Source organism: Macaca fascicularis, chromosome 18, assembly GCF_037993035.2.
Source record: "Macaca fascicularis isolate 582-1 chromosome 18, T2T-MFA8v1.1".
NCBI lineage: Eukaryota > Metazoa > Chordata > Mammalia > Primates > Cercopithecidae > Macaca > Macaca fascicularis.
The window spans coordinates 1,791,528-1,816,618 of NC_088392.1; the positions used below are offsets into that span (position 1 = coordinate 1,791,528).

Sequence of the window (25,091 nt, forward strand, 5' to 3'; positions counted from 1 at the left end):
CTCCAACCAACGATGATGAATGGTTTAAAACATGCTGTGGTACATCCATCCATGAAATCCTAGTTAGCAGCAAAAAAGGAACAAACTGTTGACTTATACAACAACTTGGATGGATCTCAAGGGTGTTGTGCTAAGTAGAAAAAGAATCTCTAAGCAAGGTGCAGTGGCTCATGCCTGTAATCACAGCACTTTGGGAAGCCAAGGCAGATCACGAGGTCAGGAGCTCGAGACCAGCCTGAACCAGCCTGGTGAAACCCCGTCTCTACTAAAAATATAAAAATTAGCCGGGTGTGGGGGCATGCACCTGTAATCCCAGCTACTCAGGAGGCTGAGGCAGGAGAATTGCTTGAACCCAGGAGGCAGAAGTTGCAGTAAGCTGAGATCGCGCCATAGCCCTCCAGCCTGGGTGACAGAGTGAGACTCTGTCTCAAAAAAAAAAAAGAGTCTCTGAAGGTCATGAATGGTTTATTTCATTTATATAACATTCCAGAAATGACAAATGTATAGAAATGGAGAACAAATTCATGGTTACCCAGGGTGAAGGTTGCTGGAAGCAGAGGGATGGCAGAGCCCACAGGGCTAGTGTGAGGGAGATCCTCAGGGTGGTGCAACAGTTCTGCACCTTGACTGCATTGGTGGTGACAGGAACCCACACCCAAGATGAAATAACACAGCCTTACGTGCACACACTGTACCAGTGTCAACATCCTGGTCTGATATTCTACTACAGGTAAGTTGTCAACCACTGGAGGAATCTGGGTGAAGGGGACACACAGGGTCTCCCTGTACTATCTCTGCAACTTCCCAGGAGTCATTAATTATTTCAATGTAAAACATATTTTTTAAAAAGGTGTTGTTCACTCTAGGAGTAAGTTTTAAATGGCAAATTAAAGCTCTCAATTTAGGTTGCTAATACAACTGCAATCTATCTTTCCTATTAATATGTATCTATATAACTCAATTATACTGGCATAAAAATATTCACATTTGACAAGTGAATTGCTTCATAACACCCTTTCTCAAACATGAACAGTCTTAAATTTTGGAAATGAACAAAATTTCAACAGTGCTAATATACTACAATGGTACTGAAGCAACAATCAGATTTAAATAATATGTAGATTTTTAAAAATAGATTTTTAATAAAAAAGCCCTATGAAGTTTCAAATATTTCAAATATACTTTCAAATCTTGAATTTTAATTCTGTTTTTAAGTAACAAAGTTACTTAACATTATAGGGAGAAGGTTGCATCAGTTAGACTAAACGAAATATGCTTATTGGCAAAGAATCTTTCATGTACAACTTGAGAAAATCTAGAAAGATTCTGAAGCACACCATGTATAGCTGCACAGCACAGCCACGGCAAAAACAAGAAACCAGGGAAGAAAATGGTTTTTCCTCCAGGTTTTGAAAGCCAAGATTCAGGCAATAAGTACTATGTGTTCTAGTGACTACAACTTAACAGACTGAATAAATTCGGGGTCACAATCAGGTAAGGTCTAGTTTTCAGAACTCAGTATTATACTGGCTAATGCTTATAATCAAGCAGCTCAGCAGACCAACTAATCTGACATGCAGGAGAGAGACCTCTGACACTACACTGGACCAGAAGGGGGTCTTCACACACCAGCCTTTCCAGCAACTGATGGAAATGTTTAAACTCAGAAACGACAATTCCAACACAATCTAAAATTTGATTCCAGAAACCTAAAAAATATGTTAAGATGCTTTCCCAAACAAATTCTACAGAATGGCATAAAAATCATGTTATAAACCCAGAGATTAAAAATCTGTTTTAAAAACACATTTAGATTAAATAAATATCAACCTAAAAGTATGACTCAAACATCTGGTGTTTGCAATAAAGAGATAAATAAAGCAAGTAACTGGACTTAACCTCGAAGTATTGCACTACGGGAAGCACACTGTAACACCTATTTCAACACCTACAGAGGAGGAGACTCACCTCAGTTGTTCTTGGCTCCCACTGCCATTCTAGGAGAATATCAGTGTTTGCTCCCATTCATCAATTTCATTCAGAATCACACGAGGAATCGATGCCACCCAGGCCCAGGGTGGCTCTGGGGAGTTTCTGACATGAGCTTGTGCTCATCCGACAGAGCCAGTGCATGAAAGTTACTGGCCGGTTGTAGCTCCTCCCTACCTTGGCAGCCAAGGTCAGCCATAACAGAGCTCCTGGCCTTTCTCTCTGTCCAGAGCAAGAGAGTCTGAGCTCAGTCAGCTTGCAAGTGATTACCAGAGCAAAACGGAAGCATTAAATAAAAGGTTCTTTACACAGTAACAGTAATGACAGTATGACTTTAAGTACTGGGGAGTCGTAAGGCAATTTTGTAACTTTGCTGGAAGTCATAAGATAACTTTGTAATTTACTGTTAGAAGGAAAAAATAGGTGAACGGCCTTTCAAAGTTCCTCACTGCTTAGAGGTCGCAGCCATGTAGCAAACAGCCTAAAACTTCTGATTGTGGTCATTTCTAAGTCATTCAGCATTCAGGAAACATTTTTCCCACAGAAATGACTAAGCTTTTACAGATCTAATAAAGTCCGATGAAGATCACCTAATGCATAAAGCAACTGAAATACTATGATACAGTGGTCAAAATAATTCAAAATGGCTAAACTAATACTATTAAGTACTCATAATTAAAACAACAAATATATAACTAAATAATGGTTAAGAAAAGGTATGTTAAGGAAAGGTTTACTTTTATCTTGAAGAAAGTAAACGAAGACTCGATGAAGATTTTACAGGAAATGTCCAGAAACACTCCGTGGGAACGCCGAGTCCAGAAACTCTGGGTGAAGACGCGTGACTTTCACACAGTCCAGCACAGGTGACACACAGCATATGCTCTCACATATTTCAACAGTATTTACTGAACACCTACTATACTGAAAGCATTACTCTGGCTACCAAGTTTCCTACTGACCTTAACAGTGTTAGGTGACAGTCTAACAAGTAAAGACAGGCAAACAAATGTGAAAGAGAAAATAAGAGGTTCTAGAAGGACCTATTAATAGTATGGGGTTGATCATACAAATAGCCCAGCCTCAAAAATCACCAAGAGAACTCACTGTTCACCATTTGGAAGACAGGGAAAGTCCCATTCCAGAGACAGGTGGAAGCCCCTGAGGGACCTGTCATGGGAAAACGCCTCCACCGCACAGGAAGTAGGTGACCAACAGCCTGTATCAGGTCTTCTCAAAGTCTCAACGCGGCAGGACGCTGCCTCCGCAAATATGTTGCCTCTGCAAGCATAATGCTCTTTTCTGTCAGGAACCTCAAAGGCCAATCAAGATCAGAGAGAACAGCGGGGCGGAGAGGAGGAGAGAGAAGGACAGGGAAAATGTGGCAAGGAGAAGAATGAGGCATGGGAGAGATTTAATTCAAGCACACACACTGGGGGCTTGGCTCATTTAGAAAATACCTCCCAAAGACTGTCAGGGGAGAAACAGACATAGCACTCCAAATTAGGGAAGGAGTCATGGAGTTTATTCCATACTGTACTCCAAACTTGCCCACAGCTACCCCTTCTTCGAAAAATGTATGGAGTTATACATGTCTACTGGAAAGTCACTTCTCTCTCCCCCAAAAAGGGGAAGGTTACTAAAATTCACTAAGCGTCTACTCATGAGATGCCAGGCATGGCCTATATACAATATCTGATGTCCTGTGAGACAGAAGGAAAAACTGTCCCTATTTTAGCCTCAGAGGTAAAGTACCCCAAGGTCTCCCAAGTGAGTGAAGAGTGCCACGATTAGGTCCATCTAACTCCAAACCCGTTATACAAGAACACATAGCTCAGTCCCCCACCTCAGCACTTCAACCAAGAGTTGACTTACTGAACAGCTGCAACTGCAATATACAAATGTCAAAACAAAAAACAAAAAAACAAAAAATAAAACTACACTTGGGTTGTTTGTTGTTTCAGTCATCTGTTTATTTTTATATTCACTGGGCTGAACTACTACTAGGAAATCCATCCCCCTGCAGGATGCAGCCATGGGCCCCCTGCTCAGACTCTGCAGTCGCCGGGCTGAACTACCATGGCAAAGTCTCCTTCTCTTTTTCTTGGCTTTCCGGAGGTTGCTCCTGGCTCCATGTAAACCACTTTCTGATCAATGTGATGGCAGCAGCGGCCCCTCTGGAGTGGCGGCTGCGAAGACGCCAGCTGTAGTGAGGGAGGCGTGCCCAGGGCTGCACGCTCCCCGGAGCTGGCAGGATCTCCATCCCCTTCCGAGTTGGCAGGTATGCATGTGCTCGGGGCAGTGCTGACATGCCCGGCACTCTGCTGGCTCGGCCCCCTCCAGACTTTGGTCACCAACAAGCGTGGGAGAGTGGCTCCGGGCAGGCCTGCAGGCACCCCTTGGGACAAACAGCCTGGGAGCCATACATGGCATGTTGATGGTGGGAGTCAGACAAGTTCCTGGGCAAAAACAGGCAGGTCCCCTATGAAACCCCACCTTCAAGCCAGGAACAATCTGAAGCCTGGGGGCCGGGCTGCCAGTTCCCAGTGAAGTCCACTGCCAGGAGTGCAGACTTCATTGATGACCATACAGCCAATCAGATAGTGCTGTTCCCAGGCCCGCCATGGCTGTCCATGGACCAATCAGCACGCATCTCCTCCTTTCTGAATCCATAAAAAAGGCCAGTTTCAGCCAGACTCACTCAGAAACTGGGACTACCAGCTGTGGGAAGGAGCTACCCACTCCAGGTCCCCTCTACGCTGGGGGCTGCACACTCCACGAGCCAACCTGCCTGCAGAGAGAAACTACCCACTCCAGGTCCCCTCTCCGCTGGGGGATGCACACTCAACGAGACAACCTGCCTGCTGATAGGAGCTACCTACTCCGGGTGTCCTCTCCACTAAGAGCTGCAATCATCCGGACGACCTGCCTGTGGAGTGGAGCTACCCACTTAGGGTCTCCTGAGAGCTGCACTGTGGCTCAATAAAGCACCTATTTGCTTTGCTTACCCTCCTGTTGTCCATATACCTTGTTCTTCCTGGATGCGGGACAAGAACTTAGGACCAGCTGAATGGTGGGAATGAAAGAGCTGTAACACAAACAGGGCTGAAACACGCCCTGCCACTCGCCATATTGCAAGCAATGAGAAGGACAGAAGAGCTGTGGCCCTTCAGAGAGCCCAGACCTAACAGCTCACTGAGCCAGGGCTGTGACATCCTCTTTGGGGCTCTGTGGTTCTTAGTGTCTCCAAGCCTCCTGGGGCCATGTTTCCTGGTGCCCGCAGTGGAAGCCGCTTACAGAGCGCCTGGTTCAGCAATAGCCTCACACACAGCCAGCACCTGGAGCTGCCTGCCCTACCACAGTCGGTATGCCTGGCTGTGAGCAGTGGCCAGACCCCACGCTCGCTCACACACCTCTTGCCGCTCTGTTCCTGGCTTGCCCTCAGCAGGTGTGGGATCCGGGCCGGCAGCACAAACTGAACGAAGTCTGCTGGGCCAAGTAGGCAGAATGAGCCCAGCAGGCCTGAGCAAAACTCAGACAAAGGCGCCACGGGACATAGAGGTTTCTGGCTGGAAAAGTGACACCCCAAAGATCCTGTGACAAGAGGTGGTGCTCAGGCTGGCTTAGCTAGTTGGACTTCCACGCTTCATCACTGGCTGTATGTGGCTTGGAGACCTCTCACAATTCAGGGAGTTCGTGACTTTGCCCGTGTTCAGTCAGGGATGGGTGGATGGGTGGCTTGAAGGTGTTCTCCATTGACTCCTGAGACCATCACCTTGGGTGTGCAAACCATCTTCCAGACTGACACGGATGCCTGTGATGTCACGTGTAAGCTCAGCATTGTAGGACTCACCTTGGGGACAGAGGACCATGTATCATTTGGCCAGCTCAGAGGTTGTGGGTAAGCCCCTTGGATTGGTGAGCTCTCACATCATGGAGGGCTGTTCATCACCCAGGGAGTCCTTCCACATTTGCCCCGAGTCCCACTGCAGCTGCTTCTGAGAGCACCTAGCACATGTACACAGCCTCCCGGCCCCAGGATAGGTTGGATCCAGTACTCTCCAAGAAGCTGGGTTGCTGTTTCTGCCCTCTGAAATGGTGACCACCAAGCTCTCCAGTGTTCTCAACGACATCCTCAGAAATGAACTCTGCCAGGCTATTTTTCAGACAAACTCTGTAGGTAAAGCTGCAGACATCTCAGTCCTTAGGACCTGTCTCTCACCCTGAGCACTCAGAGTCCTCAGGACCTGTCTCTCACTCTGGAGCACGGCATTGGAATTGGGGACAGGACAGCAGCCAGCTCTACCAGGAGTGACACTCAGGTCATCAAGTGGACACTGGGGATGGGGCTGTGGTGTAGCCCCTCCAGCACTGTCAGCTCTGCCTTACAAGCTGCTGGGGCGAGGACTCACTGGGGTAGAATGCTCAGGAGCCCAGGTAGAGTCTAGAATCTAGTCCACTTTAGGTTACTTTATGTTAGTGCCCTAGGCCAAGCCTGTCAGGAATTGGGCTTCTGCCAAATGAGTCTGGGGAAAATAAGAGCCACGGCCAGGCCTTCCTGGGTGGGGCTACAGCCGTAGCCTGGGAAACGCAGAAGACAGAGCCCCTGACTTTTTGGCTGCACAGGCTTAGAGTAGAGCTTCCTGCACACACAGCTGGGTAGAGACGAAGATAACAGGCCATGGCTCAATTTCTGCAGACTCAATCTGTTCTCACTGAGAAAGAAGGTCTCTGAAAAATATTAAAACAAGTATTCCTAAAGGTAAATAAATGAACAATTATGGTTAATTTTAGAGATTCTCTTCAATGGATGAAAAGCCCTCCATAGTTTTTCAACTAGGGACAATTTACATTTGGCAACTTATAGAGACACTGCTGTTTTTCACAACTGGAAAGGAAGTTAGGGGAATGCTACTGGCTTCTGGTAGAATGAGGACAAGAATATTCTCAACACTCAACAGTGCAGAAGACAGACCCGCCCACCACAGCAAAGACATATTGGGCCCAAAGCACCAATAGTGCTAGATAGAGCTGAGAATGCCTGCTCTGGAGGCTTCCATCCCAAAGCTGGCATAGCTGAGAAGGCAGAGTCAGACAGTCAGAAGCTGATCACCAGCCCTGTAACTGACTACTCAATGCCCTTGAATTTCAAGTAACTTGACTTGTTAGACCTCAGTTGTTTTTTTTTTTTTTTTTTTTTTAATCTGTATAAGACTTACCCTGAAGTTATGTTGTAAAATTTCATGGAAAATACGTGAAAGCCTGTCATGAGTGTCGTATACTGGGAACTCGTATCATGGTAGCTGCTTGTTTCTCAAATTTGGAGAAATCATTAGATTATGTAAGAACAGATCTTCACATAGCTTAGTCCAGCCTACCCTTTCCACAGAACATTCTACAACTAAAATGTCCATGCAAATCCACATCCACAACACCCTCCTTTCCCCCTGACCGCCGAACCTCCTAGAGTATTTCCGCCTGCTACTGAGTATTCTTGAGGTCTCTTACTCTACACAAGTATTAAATATTTTTTCTCTCCCAGCTGATACATTTTCAACTAATTGTAGCCTCCAGCAACTCAGTGCCTAAAAGTGCCCTATCTATGTAATCACCCCACCAATTTTATTTTTAATCCTTTTAACTACCCTGTACTATGGGAATTATCATTGTTAAAATGGAATCTGAGAAATACAGAGACATTAACCCACTTGTCTGAGGCACAAAAAGATCAAGAGCCATGAAAAGATTCTCCAGTTATCGGCGTTATCAATTAAAGTTACATCTGAGACAATGTCATCTGATTACAGGGCACAGTGGCTCACGCCTGTAACCCCAACACTTTAGGAGGCCAAGACATGAGAATGGCTTGGGCCCAGAAGTGCAAGACCAGCTTGGGCAACATGGCAAAACCCCATCTCCACAAAAAACAAAAAATTAGTGGGGCATGGTGCATGGTGGCGAGCACCTGTAGTCCCAGCTACTCGGGAAACTGAGGTGGAAGGATCACTTGAGCCCAGGAGTTCGAGACTGCAGTGAGCTATGATTAAGCCACAGCACTCCAGCCTGGGTGACAGAGTGAGACTTTCTCTCTCTCTCTCTCTCTCTCTCTGTGTATAAAATAAAATATTAAAATATTAAAACGAGTATTCCTAAAGGTAAATAACTGAACAATTAAGGTTAATTTTAAAGATTTTAGAGACATATACTTATACACGTGTATACACACACACACACACACACACACACAAGGATATATTTAAATAAACCGTGTTATGGATCTGTCAAAAGAATTATAAAAAAAATATTGCACAAGCTCGCTGTTTTCAGCTAAGAAGCAGTACATCAAAGTTTGCAGCGCATATTACTTCAAAGTTACGGTATTTTTTTCTAGATTGAATTTTCCCCTTTATGTATGTGTGAATATTCTGATATAAAATATAAAAGTAACATGAAATGGACTGGATTCTAGACTCTATCTGACACATAAAGAAAAGATAAGTGAGAATCTCCGGAGTCTCATAAATTTCCCGCATTCTGTGTTTCTAAAAGTGAAATAAATGTCTAAATTTCTGTAAACTTATTAAACACTGAAAAAACAGCTGCCTTTGTTTAAAGAAAAAAGACATGCCTCATATTAAATCATACGCTATTTTTTAAACTTAGAAGAAAAATGACATGTTATTACTTTTACTCAAGTTAAGTACAGTTAAAAATACTAACCTTGCAGTAACTGATGTGATTTAAAGAGAGAAAGAATGAACTCTAGCAAATCAGAAGTATGGCCAGCTTGACTGGTTCCACAGGAACTGCATCTAATAATTTTTTAACAGAGAGCACTCGCTACAACTGACGCCAGTTAAGGCTCAGCAGACACATGTTATTAAATCGGTCTGCTTATACCCTATTACAGACTGCCTATTACAGGCTGCCTATTACAGACTGCCTATTACAGGCTGCCTATTACAGGCTGCCTATGAACACCTGATTTTATTTTATACGACTGACAAGCGTCGACAGGAAAGGACAGGCTTAATGACAATTAAATTAAGATGAACGTGTGTGTGTGTCACACAGGAGGATGCATCAAGTGTGCTGAAGAAACCGATGGGACATCATCGGAGCACGAGTCTGTCAGATCGCACAAGTCACCCTGTAATATTAGCAGACTTCCTACAACAGCTCACAAATCCAATAGCTCTGAAAGAGATGGGCCAACAAAAGAAAGATAGGCATTGACTTTGCATTTATAACACCAGATCGTCTGCCATTAAACTTAATTTTTAAATCATTTATATGATTTAATGACTCAGCCTGAAATTTTCAAGCTGGTAGCAAGATGAATAGCACTGCAGAGATCATGTGGATGAGTACAGTGTCATTTAACCACCCCCCGTCCCACTAACAAGTGACAGCTGAGGTACTATAATATGTCCCAAACACTTAAAGTATAATGTCTTCACTTAGGAGACAAGTGAAAAAGATATTGGCATTTATAAGAGATTGATGAAATTAGTTCTAAAGCATTAATTTCTCTTAATACCACTAAAAGAATTGTGTGCACTCTGGAGATATTTGATCTGAATTAAGAAAGTGATGAAGCAATTGATTAATTGGAATTTAAGCCATCAGTCACCAGATCCATCAACAGCTTCATTTACATTCTAAACAATCAGCTCACAGTCCAACAGATTACTCTGTGTTAATACACAGTCAATATGATGCCATAAGCAACCTGCCATGCTGTACTGACAAGCACCCAGCTGCCAGTGTTCAAGCTGGGACACGCTGCATATATTAACACTTAGGACTTCTATCATATCTAAGATTTAAAATGTTCTTATTATAATAAACAATGTATTATCAGATTTTTTTCAAACCAAAACTAAAAAGCAATAAAATAGTATTAAAAGTGTTAGCAGATACAAAACTTCAGTACATTTGTAGTCTACTGAAAACAAGTAGGCAATAAGAAAACTTTAATTACTTAAAAATCACACAAACAGAATTTCTAAAGCTAAGAATTCTTGAAAGCAATATTATAACACAAATTTTTTATTTTTATTTTATTTTATTTATTTATTATTATTTTTTTTTTTAATTTTTTTCTGAGATGGAGTCTCGCTCTGTCACCCAGGCTGGAGTGCAGTGGCGCGATCTAGGCTCACTGCAAGCTCCGCCTCCTGGGTTCACGCCATTCTCCAGCCTCAGCCTCCCAAGTAGCTGGGACTACAGGCGCCTGCCACTGCATCCGGCTAATTTTTTGTATTTTTAGTAGAGACGGGGTTTCACTCTGTTCGCCAGGATGGTCTCGATCTTCTGACCTCGTTATCCGCCTGTCTCGGCCTCCCAAAGTGTTGGAATTACAGGTGTGAGCCACCGCGCCCGGCCCTAACTTCTTAATATCTGCATTTGAGTAACTACTATTTTAACAATTTTAATTTGACAGAAAAAATAAAACTGAGGATGAAAATAGAAGCATAGGTTAAAACAAACTACGGCAGGGTCTTAACTTGAACCCATCAATAATCTTCCAGGGATATGTAAACAATAAAAAATCTAGTGTACGTGTGCACTGTATACATTTTTCTGAGGAAAGAGGTGATAATTCTTAAGATTCTCAAAGGGATCCACGACATTCAAAATATTAAATATCACTCCACTACAAAGAGTGATTCTCCCTACAACGTGGAATGTAAGACAAAATTAGAGAGAAATGTTTTAAAACATCATCAATTTGAAAGTGTTATTTATCCAAGGTTAACACAACAGAGTATCTCATTTCAGTAATGTTCTAATACTCCATTTATGTTTTTCTGTCTTACTATGGCTTAAAAATGATGCAGTGAAAAGATTTTTAAGAGGCTGAGGAAGAATTTCCAAAATTGCTATTAGTGGTTGGGCTCAGTGGTTTACACCTATAATCCCAGCACTTTGGGAAGCCGAGGCAGGTGGATCGCTTGAGGTCAGGAGTACAAGACCAGCCTGGTCAATGTGGTAAAACCCCATCTCTACTAAAAATACAAAAATCAGCCAGGCATGGTGGCATGCCTGGAGTCCTACCTACTCAAGAGGCTGAGGCATGAGAATCGCTGGAACCCGGGAGGCGGAGGTTGCAGTGAGCCAAGATCGCACCACTGCACTCCAGCCTGGAGCCTGGGTGACAAAGCAAGACCTCCTCCAAAAAGAGAAAAAACAAACAAAAACAAAAAAACAAAAAACAACAACAAAAAAACCCCATAAAATTACTATTAGTCATATAATGTTAAGCAAGGTATTTACATTCTCCAGCCCTCAGATTCCTATTCTGAAAAGTGAACATTTCCAAACACCTTTCAGCTTTAAAGTGCTTGACTTTGTTCATAATTTATCTTCTAACACAATCTACATAATCTTTTCCTCTTAATTACTCAAAACTGTTTTCATATTTGGAATAGTATCTTCCATATATTTCTATCATAATTGTTAAAAGGGCAATTAATACAATACCATCTCCCAAATCAAAGCATTTTCTTATTCATTACACTGGATACACATTTGTAAAACAGGACAAATAAATAAATAAGTAGGTGAAGTAAGCAGGGATGGCAGTATAAAAACCTCTGAAAATATACTTCTGTATAACTGCAATGAGAAGACTAGTGAAAATTATCAAAAGCAACTGTTTCAGAACTCTGGAAAATAACTAGACTTGAAAGAATTCCAGGAGCATTTACTCAACAAAAACACTAAAACTAGCTAAGAGTGAGCTGTGTTAGTTAAAATCCCTGGTGCAATCACTCACAAAATAGTTTTTTAAGTACATTATAAAAGAAATGATGAGGAATTAAAACATCACGTTAGAAAATATTTAAAACAAAAGAAGGCAGTAATGGAGCTACAAAGACACACAAAAATGTCACAAGACACACAGAAAACAAACAGCAAAATTGCAGATGTTAAGTTCTGCCTTATCAGTAATTACATTAAATAGAAATGGATTAAAGGCTCCAATCAACATGCAGAGACGATGGAAACTTTTGAGTGTGCCACCTACAACCTATCAGGCTCTGGTGTATAACCAGATGATATAAAGCCATGAATGAAGTTACAGTTTCCCAGGAAGAACATGTACATCACAAACGTAGATGTGCTTAGGACAGAATCCTGAGAAACACCATTTAAATTTCACAGAGAAAGGGGATGTAGGGTGAGGTCATGACGAAAAACATCTTATTCAAAAGGTTTGGCTGCAAAGCAAAGGACAGAGACAGGATGGTAGCTAGATAGCTGCGTCGTGTCACTGGGGGTTGGGGGTGGTCTTTGGTGACTGGGTAGAGACATTTTTCATGCCTACAGGAAGAAAGCAATGGAGATGTAGTTGAAAACGGTGGAGCTGAGAGGAGGGTCGATGGCTGAGAGTGAATGAACAGGTGGTAAAGGCAGGCAGGAGAAACACTGAGAAAGCTGGAATAAGCCACCTTCAAGAACGGGCCTAGTCAACAGGAACACTGCGGGGTACACAGTGAACTCTACTGATTCACAGAGCTCCAGTTAGATGCTTGCGTGGCCTTCTCAGCTGGAGCTCTACAGCCAGGTATGAAAGAAGAGACACTGGAGGGACTGAGGTAGGGCTGTAGGGCTGATCAGGCAGGACAACAAGGCAAACGGAGCTCGAGAATAATAATTAGCAAGTATACACACCTGCTAAGATTTTAAATGGATACATTTTACTGGATGTGAATTTTCCTAAATGAAGCTGATTACGGATTGACAGAATGAATGAAAAATCATGATGCAATTACATGCTGTCTACAAGACACATACTCCGCGTTCAAAGACACAAATAGGTAGAAAGTATGACAACAGAAAAAAGGTGCAAACAGTAACCAAAAGAGAGGTGGCATGGCTGAAGACATTTTATAAAGATAAAAGGGTCAATCTGCCAAGCAAACATTAATATATTTACATCTAACAGCACAACTTCAAATACATGAATCAAAATCTGACAGAATAGAAGGAAAAACAGAGAAAGAGTGATAAACTTCAGTACTCCACTTTCAATAATGGATAGGACAACCAGACAGAAGATGAACGAAAAAAGGAGATTTGAACAAAGATGCAGACCAACTAGAACAAAAATCTATGGAACATTCCACTCAACAGGAGCAGAATGTAGATTTTCCTCAAGTGCATACAGAATATTCTCAAGGATACCCAATATGTTACGACATTTTTCACAAATGTGAATAAACTTCAAAGAATAGAAATCATATAAAGTACATTCTCCAACTATAATGGAATGAAATTAGAAATCAGTAACAGAAGGAAATTTAGAAAATGTATACATATGTAGACATTCATATTCATTAATAAACAACGAATCAGGCCAGATAAGGTGACTCCACACCTGTAATCCCAGTGCTTTGGGAAGCTAAGGTGGGAGGATCACGTGAGGCCAGAAGTCGAGACCAGCCTGGGCAACAGAGCAACAGACAGCCTGTCGCTACAGCAAAATTTAAAAATTACCCAGATGTGGTGTTATGTGCCTGAACTGCTAGCTATCTGGGAGGCTGAGGCAGGAGAATTGCTTGAGTCCAGGGGTTCAAGGTTACAGTAATCATCATAGTGAACTATAATCATGTCACTGCACTCCAGCCTGAGTAACAAAACAAGACCCTGTCTCTACAAAAAAAATAAAAATAAAAACTAAAAATAAATAAGCAATGAATCAAGGAAAAAAATCACAAGGGAAATTAGAAATTAATTTTGAGATGTATGGCCAAATCTCATGAAATACAGCAAAAGCAGGACTTAGATGGAAATTTGTAGTTATAAACACCTGTACTAAAAAAGACCCTCAAGTAAATAATCTAACTTTCCACCTTAAACTACAAAAAGAAGACTAAACTGAACAGAAAACAAGCAGAAAGAAGAAAACAATAAAAACAGAAACCAATAAATGAAATAAAGAACAGAAAAATAAGTATGAAAAATCATCAAAACCAAAAGCTGGATATTTTAAAAGATCAACAAGATTGACAAACCTTTAAGCTAGAGTGACCAAGAGAAAAAGAGAGGAGTTCAAAAGAGTTACTAAAATCAGGAACAAAGGAGGGTACATGACTATCAACATGACAGAAACAAAAAGGACTGTAAGGAAATCCTAAAAACAACTGCATGGCAACAAATTAGATAACCTAGATAAAGTGGACAAATTATGAAAAAGACACAAACTACCAAAACTGACTGGGTCTATAGATAATCTGAATAATCCTGTAAAGGAACTGAATTAGTAATTTTTTAAAAATCAGAGTAAAGTCCAGTCCCAGAGGGTTTCATGGGTGAATTCTATCTAACACTTAACAAAGAATTAATAATTCTTCACAAACTCTTCCAAAAAATAGAAGAAAGATCACTTCTTAACTCATTCCACTGAGGCCAGTATTACTCTGACACCAAAACAAAAATAACACAAGAAAAAGCAAAAAAAAAAGCCCAAAAACCTGTACATCAATACATGTTTTTTTGTTTGTGTTTTGTTTTTTTTGTTTTTTAAGACAGAGTTGCCCTCTCGTCACCCAGGCTGGAGTGCAATAGTGCAAACTTGGCTCACTGCAACTTCTGCCTCCCAGGTTCCAGTTATTCTCCTGCCTCAGCGTCCTGAGTAGCTAGAATTACAGGCCTGTGCCACCACGACTGGCTAATTTCTGCATATATATATATATATGCCATGTTGGCCAGGCTAGTCTTGAACTCCTGACCTCAAGCGATCCACCCACCTCGGCCTCCCAAAGTGCTGGGACTACAGGTGTGAGCCAACGTGCCCAGTCCAATACATCCTTTAAAAATAGATGCAAAAAAAGCCTTAACAAAACAGTTGCAAATCAAATCCAGCAACACACAAAAGGACCCATGATCAAGGGTTATGTATTCTGGCCTCCGTCTGTGGTTGAGGAGATCAGCCTTTCTGGGGACTGGAGGCCCTGCAGAGTTCTCCCACTCAGTCGTCTGTGCTGTGAAACAATACACTACGAGGTGAGTTATTCACATGTGACAAACTATGATGGCAGCCTACCCACTGGACTGTAAAAGCACCTAAATGGTCTTATTACACTATTGTCAAGAAGAGCAGAAATACTTGAAAAAAGAGCATATTCTACTTCAATACTGGCAAATGATGGCTTCAAAATATAAACTTTAACATTTCAAAAGCAAATAATGCCACTTGCAAAGAGAATTAGTAAGAAGGCTTCCAGAATGAAGAGCAATTAGGATGAGAAATCAGTTAAGGAAACACCAGCCAGCATAAAAGATTAACCTTCCAAATGGAACTGCTTAACGATAGGAATTTACTCCTCTTTCATACACAGTTCATTTGGTAATGGAAGGGGAGGGGCTCTGTTCCACACATTCATTCAGGACACCAGGCTGATGGAAGCTTTGGCATCTTTAACAAGCAGTTTCCAAGACTGCCCTAGTCATGGCCATCTAACCAGCAAGGGGCAAGAGACAGCAGGAGACCGCAGGAGAGGTTAGGTGCAAGGCTAGATGTGGCATACAGACTTTTGGCTCTCCCGCTTTGGCCAGAGTTCAGTGACATGGGACCAGCTAACTGGGCAGGAACGGCAGTCTAGCCGTGTTTCCAACAGGAAAGAGAAATGGGTTGGAAAAGTAGCCAGCCAGTCCCTGCCACAGTTGGGAAAATAAAAGCTCACATGAAACAACACATAATAAAATAAACATATCAAGTGTACAGAAGTCACTTGATTATTGGGTAGAGCTGATCTCCTGTTAATGGCAGAATTCATCTCACAATGTAAATAATCATAACAACAACTGGTAGAAAGAGAAAACACTTTTCTTCTTTCTCATGACAAAAACGTCACTTCTGAAAGTAGTTGTTTATAGAGAAAAATTAAATCAACAACTCTGAAATCTAACAGTCCTTTCTACAGTTTTCACACTAGAAATAAGATATATGCTGTGTTTCTAATAAAAATAATAACACGCCTCGCTTCCTATAAAAACCACTGTTCATTTATAAAAAATGTCAGGAATGTAGGGCAGAAAGAAACTCTGGATATTACTCGATATACCTCCCTCATTTCAGAGACGACGAAAACGTGTGCCCACCTGGCAAGGTCACATAACTAGAAACGGGCCAAAGTGATTCAAACTCAGGTTTCCCGATTTCCAACAATTTTTCTATTTGGCCACACTAGGCTTCTATCCAATTACCTCTTTTCCATCTTTATATTTTTGAAAGCTCAAGTCATACAAATAGCATTTTTTTCTGCAAAGTCTGCGTCAACTCAATAGGCAAAATTATCTGTTCCCACATAGCCCCAAACATTTCTGAGTCCAGCACCTACACAATCAGGATTATCACTGTCCATGGATACACTTCCACCGAGACCACCCACTCTGTAAAAGTTGCTCCCATTTGTATCTTAAGCAACAGTTAGTGCCTGGTACGTATTAACAGTAAGTGGTAAACAAGTATTTGCTGAACTGCTGAATAAAACTGCAAATGCAAAACAGCCATCAAATTTTAAGTAACATCATCATTTAATTAGATGTCAGTATGAATTTGAATGAAAACACTCATCGGATACATAGGTCCTGACAGGATTATTTTTAAACAAATATATTTCACAGCAAACACCCTTTTAAATATTGACTATTAAATATAATTTAGGTGTTAATGAATTCAATATATTATTCAAAGAAAATTTTTACAGGATAATTTTTACTTTTACCTTTTAAAATGAAAATTAAACTATGAAAATACTAAATCATCAGCAATGTAACTGGAGTACATGTATTTTCTTTGTAAAGTAGCTTCATATGAAATGTGGACTCTTTTTTCAGAGGTTTCATGTGTTTATATTCAAAGTAAAATACCATTTCTACAGAATATTGCTCATTGCTGCAGCATACTAAAAATGTAAGGAAAACAGTTTTCGCTTGTATAGATATTTGTAAATTTGTTTTTGCAATAATAATATACAGTTAGATAAGTTTTTTTAAACGTAAAAATACCTGCTTTTTCGGAAGTCCTAAGAAACACCATGTCTGATGGAATTCTTTGATTCTGCAAAGAGCATTATAAAAGATGAATTATCTATATGCAGGTTTATAAATTAACACAATTCCATTCCAAAGAAGAAACAGCTATGAAAACAACTAATATAATTAAAATTCTGCTGAAATAACTAACACAATTTGTATATAAAAAATTGATACTTTAATTCACATTTTAGTTGAAATGCTAAGATTTTTTTCCCATGAGTGAGTCATATACTGGTATGTAGTAGTGACTTTAAAAATGCTTCATGTCCAGTGGCTCATGCCTGTAATCCCAGCACTTTGGGAGGCCGAGGCAGGCAGATCATGAAAGTCAGGAGATCGAGACCATTCTGGCTAACACGGTGAAACCCTGCCTCCACCAAAAAAAGAATGCAAAAAATTAGCCGGGTGTGGTGGCAGGCGCCTGTAGTCCCAGCTACTTGGGAGGCTGAGACAGGAGAATGGCGTGAACCCGGGAGACAGAGCTTGCAGTGAGCCAAGATCATGCCACTACACTACAGCCTGGGTGACAAAGCGAGACTCCGTCTAAAAAAAAAAGGCTTCATGTCAGCCAGGCATGGTGGCTCACGCCTGTAATCCCAGCACTTCGGAAGGCCAACATGGGAGGATCACTTGAGCCCAGGAGTTTGAGACCAGCTAGGGCAACATGGCAAAACTCCACCTCTACAAAAAGTTGAAAAAGTAGCCGGTGTGGTGGCATGCCTGTGGTCTCAGCTACTAGGGAGGCTGAGGGTTGAGGATGGCTTGAGCACCAGGAAGGTCAAGGCTACAGTGAGGCATGTTCATGCCACTGCACTTCAGCCTGGGCAGCAGAGCAAGACCCCGTCTCAAAAAAAAAAAAGCTTTATGTCTGAAAAAAACGTTAAATATTGCCATTTCTGTGGCCTCTGTTAGTCTGTACATGTAACACAGCAGGTATCGCCTTATAAAAAATTATGTCCTCCCTATTAGATTAAATGGCCCTGGAAAGTGAGGACTGTGGTCCTCCAATGCCCGCAAAACAGAGCACATCATACACAAAACACTTCATAGATGTGAAAGAATGAATCTATGACTGAACAAGCCAACAAGCAAAACCCCACAGATTTGAGATATTCTTTCATGACACAGAAAAACTCAAAGATATTTTATGGCATATACAAACTTTTACAAGTCACTATTCATACATTTAATCATTATCACTAATAGTTCTATCAACTGGGAAAGCTATATCGGTCTAAAGAAAAAATATATAATTGTACTAAGAATACTTCACATAATCTCATGAATTATATATGATTTTTGAGACCTAAGTAAAGACTTACCTACCCATGGTAAATAAATGGATAATAATTGGTAAATAAATGGATTGTCAGTCAACACGTAACATGTTAAAGCTGAACAAAGCTATGTTATTGGATACAGCTATTTCTTTCTAACACTAGGAAAAAAACTAATATTAGAATGAAACCAATAAAAGATATGTAAGACCTCTACACAAAAAACTATAAAATATTATTGAGAGAAATTAAATGTGAAGATTAACTGTACAACCTAATTAAACTAAACTAGAGTAGTTAAGAAAAGATGGGATTACACCAAGATAGACGATTATACCAACACAAAACCGTATGTCCAAAAATAGGTCCACACATATAGGGACACTATGAGAAAGATGAAACTGCCCATCAGTGAGGAAATAATTGTGTTTTCAATCAATAGCGCTGAGAAAACCCAGTATCATCAGGGGATGATGAGAGATGATACCTGACCTCGACTTCAATGTAAACACAAAAATCTACCTAGAATTACAGTTCTAAATCTGAAAGCCAAAACAATAAAATGCCTAAAAGAAAAAAAAAATAGTTCTTTCCCCACTGAATTGTCGTCATTCACCAAACATGACAAGAATATTTTCATGACTTTTTGAGAGGTAAGGATGCTTATAAAGACCATCAACAAAAATTGTCTAAAAAACTAACCTTAAATGAAAAGATTAATAGCAGACTTCATTAAATTTAAAAATTTCTGTTCAATACAGCCTGCCAGGAAAGAAGAGGAAGATATCTGCAACGCATATATAACTAACGAAAGACTCCAAACCAGAACACACAAAAGTCCACAAACTGATAAGAAAAGAAAGAATAACTCAGAAGAGAAATTCCGAGGGATTTTAGCAGGCTTGTCACATGACAGACACACACAAAATCATATGAAAAAGTACTGAATCTTATTAGACTTCATAGAAATATGCATTAAAACCACTTCTACTGATTTACACTCCCACACCAACAGTGTAAAAGTGTTCCTATTTCTCCACATCCTCTCCAACATCTGTTGTTTCCTGACTTTTTAATGATTGCTATTCTAACTGGCATGAGATGGTATCTCAATTGTGATTTTGATTTGCTTTTCTCTAATGACCAGTGATGATGATTTTTTTTTCATGTTTGTTGGCTGCATAAATGTCTTCTTTTGAGAAGTGTCTGTTCATATCCTTTGCCCACTTTTTGATGGGTTTTTTTTTTCTTGTAAATTTGTTTAAATTCTTCGTAGATTTTGGATATTGGCCCTCTGTAAGATGCATAGATTGCAAAAATTTTCTCCTATTCTGTAGGTTGCCTGCTCACTCTGGGTCTAGGAGAGGGATAGCATCAGGAGAAATACCTAATGTAGACGACGGGTTGATGGGTGCGGCAAACCACCATGACACGTTTATACCTATGTAACAAACCTGCACGTTCTGCACATGTACCCCAGAACTTAATTTAAAAAAACAAAAACAAAAACACTTCTACATACATATCAGAAACGCTAACTTTAAAAGGCTGAAAATGCACATGCTGGCAAACAAGCCAAGGCACTGCTGATTGGAGCAAAATTTGGTACACCACTTTGCAAAACCATGTGCAGGGTCTACCACAGCAGAACTGCATAACCCAAAACACAGCAGCTCCACTCCTAGGCACACCTGCAACAGCAATGTGTAGATGTGTGCACCAAGAAATACAGTCAAATATGACACAAAAGTATCCTTCATGATAGGCAAAACTTACATGTAACCTGAAAACCCATCAACAGGAAAACAGATAAGAACCATACTATACAACCCCAAAATGGGTGGGTAACAGCTACACACAACAACATGGATGTATCTCCTAAAGAACATGGGGCCAAAAAAGCCCCTGTCCAAACACACTCCCACCTTGGTAAATTTTCTAGGCACTCTTGCCAAAAATCAATTAACCATAAATTTCAGAGTTTATTTCTGGATTCTCAATGTAATGCTAGCTCCTGTAAATGCTGATTACTGTAAATCTGTACTAAGTTTTGAAACAGTGAAGTACAAATATTCAAAGTTTGTCCATCTTTTTCAAAATCGTTTTGGCCATTCTGGGTCCCTTCAATGTCCATATGAATTTCAGAATCACCTTGTCAATTTCTGCAAAGACATCAACTGGGATTTTGAGAGGGATTAACACTGAATCTATAGATCAATTTAGGGAACACCACCTTTTGAACAACATATACTTCTAACCATGGGCATGAAATGTCTTTACATTTACTTTGGTCTCTCTAATATGTTTCAACAATGATCATGGCTCATTGCAGCCTTGAATTCCCAGGCCCAACTAAGTCTCCCAAGTAGCTAGGACAGCAGATATGTGCCAGTATGCCTGGCTAATTCTTTAAACTTTGGTCTATGTTGTCCAGGCTGGTCTCAAATTCCTAGCATTATGTGGTCCTCTCACCTTGGCCTCCCGAAGTGCTGGGATTACAGTTATGAGTCATCATGCCCAGCCCTTAAAAGTATTTTTTTTTAAATTTCATATTCCGACTCTTTATGTCCTTATTCTGTCTTATCTTCTATGGAGCACTCATAAACAAACCAGATAATTTCAAACAATTATTGGACACTTTTGTTTCTTTTTCCTTCCCCTCAAGACTAGGGGCACCACAAGAGCAAGGAGCCCTGTGTTCTCCTAACACTGCATGCCACAGCGTGAACGCACAGCTGCTTCTCTGACTAGTCACCCACCTGGGATATATGGACTTTCCGGAATTGAGCTACTGTGAATAATGTAGATATAGACATTCCTGCACAGGTTTTTTGTATCAACATAATTTAACACTTCTCTGATAAAGATCCAGGAGTGCAACTGTTGGGTAGTATGATGGCTACACGGTTTTTTTAAAGAAACTATCCAGTGATTTTCCAGAATAACTGTATTGTTTGTATTTTCACAAGCAATATATAAGTGATCCGATTCTTCACATTGTTTCCAACATTTGGTACTGTCACCATTTTTTCCTTTTAGCTGTTCTGATAGATGCATACTGATACTTCATTGTGTTTTAATTTGCATTTCCTGATGACTAATGATGTTGAATTCCTGTTCATGTGTTTATTTTTTTTTTTTTTTGACATAGAGTCTCACTCTGCCACCAGGCTGGAGTGCAGTGGCGCTATCTCGGTTCACTGCAACCTCCACCTCTAGGGTTCTAGCGATTCTCCTGCCTCAGCCTCCCAAGCAGCTGGGACCATAGGTGCCCACCACCACATCCAACTATTTTTTTGTACTTTCAGTAGAGATAGGGTTTCACCATGTTGGCGAAGATGGTCTCAATCTCTTGACCTCGTGATCCACCCCCTTCGGCCTCCCCGAAGTGCTGGGATTACAGGCGTGAGCCACCGTGCCTGGCCCATGTGTTTATTTTCTATCTGTAAATCTTTGTCAAAATGTCTCTTGAAATCTTTTGCTCATTTTCTAATTTCAATTTTTTTTTTTTTTTACTGTTAAGTTTTAGGAGTTTTTATATATTCTAGATAGAATCTTTGTCAAATATATGGTTTACAAATATTTTCTCCATCTGTAGATTTTCATTGTATTCACATGGTTTTTCACAAGGCACACAGTTTTAATTTTAATGATATGCAATTTATCAAGTTTTCCTTTTACACATTGTCCTTGTGGTGTTAATTCTAAGAAATATTTTCCAATCCCCAGATTCTAAATATTTTTTTTTTCTAAAAGTTTTGCAGTTTCACATTTTACATTGAGTCCATGACCTTTTTTTTAGCCTCTGGATGCCCAGTCCCATTTGAGAAGGCTATCTTTTCTCCACTTAATCATTTTCACACCTTTGTCTAATTCTGGTTTCCCTATAATGTTTTGTTAACTTTTGTTTCTATCCTTCTTCCACACTATGTTGACTAATGTAACCATGTAATACGCCTTAACATCAAGAAGGATGATTCCTCCCACTTTATTTGCCTTGTCAAAGTTGGTTTAGCTATTCTACAACCTGTGCCTTTCCAAATTAGTTTTAGAATAAGATTATCTATGTCTTTAAAAATAAGAAGAAAAAAAAACCCTGCTGAGATTTTTATAGGAATGGTATTAAGCATACAGAACAATTTTGGGAAAACTGAAATGCAGAATGTTACAATCGAAAACAGACAGGTCTATTTACTTATGTTTCCTTAAATTACTTTTATCAACACATTGTAAATTTCAGCATAGATTTCATCTTCATAGAATGACTGTAAGAGTACTGCATTTTAAATTTCTGTGCCCACATGTTCATTGCTATTATATAAAAATGAGGTTCATATTTGTGCATCAATCTTATAACCTGACACCGTGTTGAACTCACTAGTTCCAGATTTTCTACAGATCCGTTGGGATTTTCAACATATATGTATATGTATCTATGTACATGTATACATAGTTATATCATCTGCAAATTGAGACATTTTTATTTCTTGTCTAATCTCTCTTTTATTTTCTTGCCTTACAGACTAGAAGTGCCATTGAATAAGAGTAGTAACGGCAAACATCCTTGTCTTGTCCCCAGTCTCAGAGAGGTGGCATTCAGTCCTACACCAGTAAGTATGATGTTGACTACAGGTTTTTTTTGTAGATTCTTTTTAAACAAGATATGGTTATTCCCCCTCTAATCCAACCTGCTCAAAGTTTTTATCATGAATGAGTGTTGGGTTAAGTCAAATGATGTTCCTGCAACAACTGATTGCATGATTTTTCCTTATTCTGTTGATAGGGTAAATTACGTTGCTTGATTTTAGAATGCTGAACCACATTTACATACCTGGAACAACCTGCACTGGGATGTGATGTATTACTCTTCTTTATATATTGCTGATATCAATTGGGCTGTAGTTTTCTTTTATTGTACTGTTTTTTTTCTGGTGTTGAGATAAAGACATTCCTGACCTCATAAAATGAGTTGGGTAGTGTAGCATTCTCAATTATTTTCTGAAAACAACTGTGTGAAGTTGATGCTAAGTCTTCTTTAATGGTTTTAAGGAATTCTCCTGGACCTAGGTTATTTCCTTCCTAGAGCTTTAAATTACTAATTCAGCTTCTTTAGCGGTTACAGGACTATTCATACTGTCTATTTCATTTTGACTGAATTCTTATACTTTATGGTTTCAGAAGAATTTGTCCATTTCTTCTATTTATGAGCATCAAGGTGTTTGTAGTATTTCGTAACTGTCTTTTTAATGGCTGCGGGATCTATAATGAAAGCCTCTATTTCATTACTGATACTGGTGATTTGTGACATTACTCTTTCTATTTTGATCAGTCTTGCTTGCTAGAGGTTTATCAATTTTATTAACTTATTTAGAAGAACCAGCTTTTGTATTCATTGATTTTCTATCTTGTCTTCCTAGTTTCCATTTTACTGACTTCTACTTGTATCTTTATTATTGCCTTCCTTCTGCTTGCCTTGGTTTAACTTTGCTGTCTTCTCCTAGTTTCTTGCAGTAGGGATTTAGACTACTGACCCAAGACCTCTGCTTGTTTCCACATAGGAGTTTCATGCTACAGTTAATCCCAGCACTGCCCTTACATGCATTCCACTTATTCCAGAATGCAGAATTTTCATTTTTATTCAGCTATATGTATTGTTTCCTTGAGACTTACTATCTATCCTATAAATTAATTCAAAGGGTGCTGTTTACTTTCCACGTTTTAGAGTTTTCCTGTTGCCTTTGTTACTGATTTTTAAGAATTCTATTATAGTGAGAGAACACACTCTGTGTGATTTCAATTCTTTTCATTTTGTTGAGGTTTATGGTACAGAATATGTCTTATCTTGGTGAATGTTCTATAGACACTTGAAATAAATGTGTTCTCTCCTACTGACAGGTACAGTGGTCTACGCATGCTAGACAACTCCTGCTGGTTGGTCCTATGCAAATCTTCCACATCCCTGCAGAGCGTCTGTCCACTACTTCTATCCAACGCCTGAAGGGTGGTGCTGAAGTATCCACTTGTAACTGGACTTGTCTACTTTTTTCAGCTCTGACAGTTGTTGATTCACGAATTTTATGGATATGGTATTTGGTGAGTACCACTTTAGGATCATTGTATCTTCCTGATGGATTAATCCTATTATTGTTATATAATATCTCTTTTTGTATGTAGTAATTTTCTTCACTCTGAAGTACATTTTCTTGGACATTAATATAGCTCCTACTACTTTTGTTTAATTTTACATTGTATATATTTTTCTATCCTTTTACTTTCATCCTATCTATGTCACCGTATTTGAAGAGACTTTTGTGTAAACGACATAGAGATGCATCTTGGGTTTTTGGTATGTTTTTTATCTATTCTGTGTCTTGATTGCTGTACTTAGACCATTAGAATGTACGTCTGCATTTTATTATTTATTTTCAGTTGGTTTCCTCTGATATTTGTTCCTGGGTTTCCAATTTCTCCCTTCCTGTGTGTGACCTGAGCTCTTTTTACTCACATAGTCATGGAAGTAGGCAGATGAGAGCACTTGAGAATGAACTCCCTTAACACAGACCCAGGTGTCCTGCGCACAGCACTCATGTGGTCGGGGACAAGGCAGATGAGAGCACTCTGAATGCACTCCCCCCACATGCAGCCTGCACCTTCAGTCACTCTCAACACCACCAGCTCCCCCACGTGAAGCCTGCACCTTCAGTCACTCTCCACACCACCAGCAGCCCTGACGATCTCCACATCGGACCTAATGTTTTTCTTACAGCTTCTTCC

The 25,091-nt window shown here is 40.1% G+C and overlaps 1 protein-coding gene across 50 annotated transcripts in view; it reads right to left on the bottom strand.

Moving 5' to 3' along the window:
- The window catches only part of ATP9B (ATPase phospholipid transporting 9B (putative)), a 296,871-nt gene that overhangs the window by 201,720 nt on the left and 70,060 nt on the right, over positions 1–25,091 (bottom strand). For 35 of the 50 annotated variants that reach the window (XR_012427206.1, XR_012427202.1, XR_012427205.1 and 32 more), the window contains one exon: positions 17,011–17,062. The exons of the other annotated variants lie outside the window; for them this stretch is intronic. Coding sequence is in view for 15 of the 35 variants with exons in the window: in XM_045377742.3 (XP_045233677.2) it covers positions 17,011–17,062 (52 nt within the window). In the remaining 20 variants the exon portion in view is untranslated. The remainder of the gene's footprint in view (positions 1–17,010; positions 17,063–25,091) is intronic. 50 annotated transcript variants of the gene reach the window in all.